We start from the raw sequence: 6000 nt of genomic DNA, 5'->3' as shown, positions 1-6000 counted from the left end.
CCTCGGGTTACAGACGCTTCAGGTTAGACTTCGCTAACCCAGAAATAGTACCTCGGGTTAAGAACTTTGCTTCAGGATGAGAACAGAAATCGTGCAGCAGCGGCGGCAGGAGGCCCCATTAGCTAAAGTGGTGCTTCAGGTTAAGAACAGTTTCAGGTTAAGAACGGACCTCCGGAACAAATTAAGTACTTAACCCAAGGTACCACTGTACTGGTCTCATCCCACTGTGTTCCAAATGCAGATCCGTATTTCCCTCTCGTTTCTGATGTAGATCTTCACTCAGCCCTTCTCCCTTGGCAGGAGGCACCATTTTGTGGTTCACCTGAGTGCCAATATGTCTTCGGCTGACCCTGGCATTGGGAGGTAAATGGCCCTTGTGTGCACACAAGGTAACAGTGTAAGCTGGAGATGTTTTCTTTGATTGCCTCCCTTGTTTTCTTCTCAGTGCACCAGTTACCCTCCATGAACTCTTCAGTTACAGGTTACTAATATGTCCTTTAACGTGAGGCGACATGCAAACCATGAAAAGAGTGAAGTCAAGAAAACATTCAAGTTAATGGAAACAAGTCTTTATTAAGTAACTTTTAATATCAGAAAAATAAAACTCTTATAATTCTCTTTACAGCAAATATATAATATCAGTGCTTTGGCCACCATAAGTTAAAGGCCCTTTATCATAAAATATATGGTTTGTTTTTTTTTAAATTTACTCAAATTGAATTTATAATCCCTATGACCTCCCTACATATACATAACAAAAAGAGTGTAGTAAAATTAGCAAATACTAAACTATATTGAGAGCTTTGTCATTCTTGAGTCTGTGGTTTATAGAAACGGTACACGCACCTAATGTCTGTCGACTCCTTGGCTTATTAGTTGCAGTGTACAATGCAAGAGTACAAAATACATGCTCGGTGAACAAGATTGTTCATATCTACAAGACTGCAGCTAAAGGTTAAGGTTTCAATACTGACATTTAAACTATCCTACAAGCTGTTAGCGTTAAAGTTATGCATTTCATAATATAATAATATTATAATAATAATATGCCATCAAGGCAACTTTTATACTGAAAAAAATCATAAAATAAAAACCGTTATCTGTAAACTTTTTCTTTTAATACGAAATGTAACCCTTTCAAGTGGAAATAAAAAATAAAGATTTCTGTATATTTACTAGTTCAATACACATAGAATTTGCTATACTGAGGGGAGCGGGGAACCTGTTTGTTTCAACTCGGGAAGGTATTGCTCCAAAAGGAAAAGAAAAGATAGAAATAAAAAAATAAAGAAATCCACCAGAACTTCTGAGTGTTCTTTTTTTCAAATGCCAGCACAGATTTGGGAACATTCTGAGTATGAAGAAGCAAGAAAACATCCACAGGTTGAAATGTAAAGAAAACACAAAGGAAAGGAACAGGGAGAAGCTCGTATTGACTTGCAAAGGGGAAGATGGGTGGCTTTGAAATGAGATAAACCCCTCGCTGGGCCACAGTCGCAGCTGCTCTCATGAATGATACAAGAGCATGAATGTGAGTGCTTCTCTGTCGTCGTCGTCCCCCCCTTTTACATTACTAAAAATAAAATACATGCTTCACATAATGTGCAAGTTATGGTTGAAACATAAAAATGATTCACATTTTTTGAACTCTGATATTCTCTAAAATAGTTAATTTAAGAACAGCTTGATCAAACTAGCCAATGGAATGTTAGCATCCTCGCTATCAGATACAAAGGGTGCAATGACCCGACAGCTGTCCGTCTACCAGACACGCCTCCTCTGAAGCAGATGGGGAGGGGGGAGAAGGTGGGAGGGGGAAGGAACGGACATTTGGTGGGCTGCTCGCAACACCACAGCTCTTCACATGGATTCCATGTGTGGTGTAGGTCGAACACAGAGAAGCTCCAGTGCAAGCAGAGGGGTCCCCCCTACTCTCAACGGGGTGAGCCAATCTATGGATACAAAACGCTAGACTGACTCCCTCCCTTGAAATGAATGGGGAGGCCAGCCACTTGTGGAAGGGGACGGACTCTCTGCTTGCGCTGGGAGCCCCCCCCCCCTGCGTCCCTTAGCACTGATTGAGGCAAGGCAGACTTTCCCACGCTTCAGCAATGGAAGACCCGCACATTCCTGATTCTCTTAAGATGCCCCATTTGCATATTGGAGGAGGTGGCGGTCAACTCATGCCATTTTGCCCTGTCCTCTGTCCCCTTATGAACAATGATCACATTAATAAAAGTTACCGCTACGCTACTTGCTGAATGCCAGGAAATCAAATTGTGCATCATAAAATTATTTGCAACATTAGGTAAGTTAAGCCTATGTTGTAAAGTGGGGGGGGGGGAGGAAGCGCCCCCAAACCTGTTTTGAAAAACTGGCAGTGTAAAGAAGGCAGCTTTGGAAGTGTGTTTGATACATTGATAAATCTTTGTACCCTTCCCTCTTATAAACCGACACGTTTCTACATTCAGGGCTGTGTCAGGCTTTTGCTGTCATGACCTGCGAAGCCTCACGCTCCATTCTGTTCTGAAACTGTTCCTGACCCTCCTATCGCCTCACAACTTCATTCCAGAACTTTGCTACAGGTGCCACAGCTGCAACCAAAATGGACAAAGACTGGCTAGGCTTAGTGTTAAACTGTACAGACCTTTTCCAAAAAAGAAAAAGAAAAAAAGAGAGTACATGCCTTTCAAACAACATTAGCCTAATCTCAAGAAAGCCCAATAACAGTCTGAGTTCATTATAAGTTTACTTAGGGGGTACCATTACATCCAAGCCATTAAGAGTTTAAAAAGTCCATATATAATATCTCTATATATTTAAGAGTGAATTTGAATCGCCTGAGTAACAGCTGTCTGGCAAACTGGACACGTGGGTACGTCTTTTTCACAGATCTTGTTGGCACATTCCATGCAGAATAGGTTGTGGCCACACGGAACCAGGGCAGCGATTACTTCGTTCTCAAAGCATATCACACAGTCATGCTTCCTTCTCAACTCTGGAGGGGAACTAGATGTGGAGCCACCATTGGAAGAAGAGTAGCTGTTGGTACCATTGGAGAAAGCAGGGATGTAGATCGGAAGGCCAACTTGGCTGACTGTACTGGGTGGATCGCTTCGGACTCTCCTTGCCAGCGGATGTTCCAAGGTTTCGGGAAATGTAGGCGACAGGCGAGGAGTGGATGGCTGACTCCCTCTCCGTGGAGCCTTCACGTTACTAGCAGGTTCGTTACCAAAACTGGAGAGCGGGTTAACGGGTTCAAAGGGTGTCCAGATGGTTTGAGAAGGCGTCGGCAAGGAGTCGTACGCAGGAGAGTCGACTGCAATGTCCTCCGCACCTACAGAAGGCAACGTTTCTCCAAACCAAAAGTTGCCTGTGCTGAATGGACTTGTGGGGCTGAAGTCAGCCAGCCTATTGCTTCCAAAGTAGGAATCAGTGGAGCCGCTTCCTAAAGAACTGGAGCTGTCGTTTCTGTAATTAGAAATCATCCTAGTGCGGCTTGGAGGAGGTACTGGGTTGGAAGTAAGCCAGGCAGATCCCAGGTTCCCTCCTTCAAAGCTCACGTCCGTACCGTTATAATGGAAATCGTTTTCTTCGTTCAGTTCAATGTAGTTTCCAGTGCGCATGGCGATGTGCATTTCTATCTCTTCGCGAGCACGATCTACGTTTTCAGGCATACCGGTAACCTCAAAGACTGGCTCCTTGTCTCTACTGGGAGTAACTATGTAGGTGTGGGTCTGCTGCTGGATCCGCTTGATTGTAGCGCCTTTGGGGCCAACCACCAGCCCCACGACACGGTAAGGCACCCTGACCTGGACTGTAGTTTGGCCTGGTAAGTTGGGGTTACAAGACAGTCCTCCCAGCGCTGGGCCATTTTTGTTGCGTGAAGCTCTAATCATGGAGAAGTGTTCAGCAGCAGAAAGAATTTCCCTTTTGGCCATGGCTACATCTTCTTTGCGCCCAGTGACGACAAAAATGGGTTCTTCTCCGCGGACAGGGGTCTTGATGTAGGTATTTGTCTTGGCTCTCAATGCCTTGATTTTGCAACCTGCGTGGAGAAAGCACAAATAATAGTGCTTTAGTGAAGAATCTTGAATGGAAAAAGATGCAAGAAGCAAAAATCGCTTTGTGCTGACACTCTGATCCTCAACATCTCCCTCTCCCCAACTCACACCATTACAGTGAAAACAGCAATTACCCAATTAAAGAAGGTTGCTATTGAGAACAAGTGCTTAGGAAGCATGGCAGTTAAGTCACAAAGTAACTAAACTCACAGAAACCTTTAGCAACCTACCCATCCATACCAAACTGCAATTTGAAAAAGACAGCTAACTTTTTGAAAAGCCTCCTTGCCTGGCAAGTGACTATTTACAAGCCTCTTCCAAATCATCGTCTTAAGCTAATAAAAGTTGTTGACTTCTGTATTTGTTCTGTTCCTCCGTGGACTGAGGAACAATCTCTAAAGCCAGTGCACTTAGGTATTCAAAGAAATCTTTTCCAAGTAATTAGCTGAAGCCAAAAACACATTGATCAATGGCGCAGCAGACAGTTTCATTCCATTCCGTATATAGCAATTAAACAGAAGCTACATGAAGGTTATTTAACTGAACAAGAGATTTAATTTTCTTCAATATGCTGCTTTTCATCAAAGAATATCAAAGCTGTTTACAATAAAATGAGTAAAAGGTCAACAGAAGCAGAAAAAGCAACATAACCACATATGAGTGAGCAACAAAAAGCACACCCAGAGAAGACTCTCTGAAATTAATAAACAAAGAAAGTTTGGTCCAATAATAGTATGGCGCTGCCTTCTCAAGAGTTACTATTGATAAAAGAATAAACATGGTCTTTATTAAAGGTGTTGATAAAGGTATAACTATGCTAGATGGTCATCTGATATCTCTGTTAATTATATGATATAATCTTTTCTTATTAACTGGGAAAATGTTCAGTTCTAGTTGAGTGCAGATATTGCTTGGTGGCATATATATTGTAACTATATTCAACAATAACATTTACAATTTCATAGCCCAGGAAAATGTGGGTTTTTGTTAAATATCACTCTCCCCCCCCCAAAAAAAAAATGGTAAGTCTTGCAGTATTTGATAATTGGCACAAGATGGAATAATAGAATTCAGTGGTTTGAATGTTTTCAAGTAATGCACCTGCTAGAAGACCTTATAAGGCAAAATGAAATTAACAGACAAGGTTTGAAAAATTAACTTCATAATTACAGAACTCTAAAGAATAATTATCTAAAATATATTGGAGTGTAATGGTTGAGGAAAGCAAAGCAAATATAGATAGGTTTAAAAGCTAGATGGAATAATTATTGTGGGGTGGTGAAGCTATTTTCATAAAAAAACTCTAATATCTCAATTCCTACTGCTTTTTAAAGGAAAATCATTATAAAGTTCTATACAAAAACATTTAAATCCTTTAAAATTAAGCAAAAATGAATAGGGTAATGACAGAGTGCATTTCCAGCACAGAGGATGTTTCTTTCATATGTGGTGGGGTTCTGAAGGGAACTGGATGGAAATTGTTGAGATTAGAATCACTGCGCACCTTTACATTATTGCCATCACCAGGAAGAATTATTCTAAGATACACTGAGGATATAATACCATCTGAAGATTACAGAATTGGAGGGCAACTTAATATTTTACAACTCCAACTGAGGTAGCAAATAAATTTTTAAAAGTAAAAAATTCAAGGTGTGCAGAAATATAACAGGGTGAATAGTGTGGGATACACTATATTTGACAAAGTTTACCCACTTAGCTTGCTTTAGAAAAGTTAGGCAAAGGGTTTACTTGAAATTGGAATTTGTGAATTTTCGGAACAGAGATTGCCAAAAATAAGACATTTCTGTTGAACTCAATGGGACTTACTTCTGAGTAGACACATGCAGGGTTGTACCATTAAAACATCGCATATACAGTACAGTACAGAATTAAGCCTCCCAAGCTGAAGACACCCTATTTAGTGGCTTTAGGT

General features: G+C 41.1%; 1 protein-coding gene across 2 annotated transcripts in view; it reads right to left on the bottom strand.

Annotated features, from left to right (window-relative positions):
* Positions 1 to 2732: 2732 nt before the first annotated feature.
* MEX3C (mex-3 RNA binding family member C) overlaps positions 2733 to 6000 on the bottom strand; it is a 121992-nt gene continuing 118724 nt past the window's right edge. For both annotated transcript variants that reach the window (XM_081212741.1, XM_081212742.1), the window contains one exon: positions 2733 to 4048. In XM_081212741.1, coding sequence (XP_081068867.1) covers positions 2820 to 4048 — 1229 coding nt within the window. In that variant the 3' untranslated portion in view covers positions 2733 to 2819. The remainder of the gene's footprint in view (positions 4049 to 6000) is intronic.

This window comes from Podarcis bocagei (assembly GCF_964188305.1).
Source record: "Podarcis bocagei genome assembly, chromosome: 11".
Classification (NCBI taxonomy): Eukaryota; Metazoa; Chordata; class Lepidosauria; order Squamata; family Lacertidae; genus Podarcis; species Podarcis bocagei.
The sequence above is the reverse complement of the archived record's forward strand: the minus strand, read 5'-3'. Positions and strand labels throughout refer to the sequence as shown.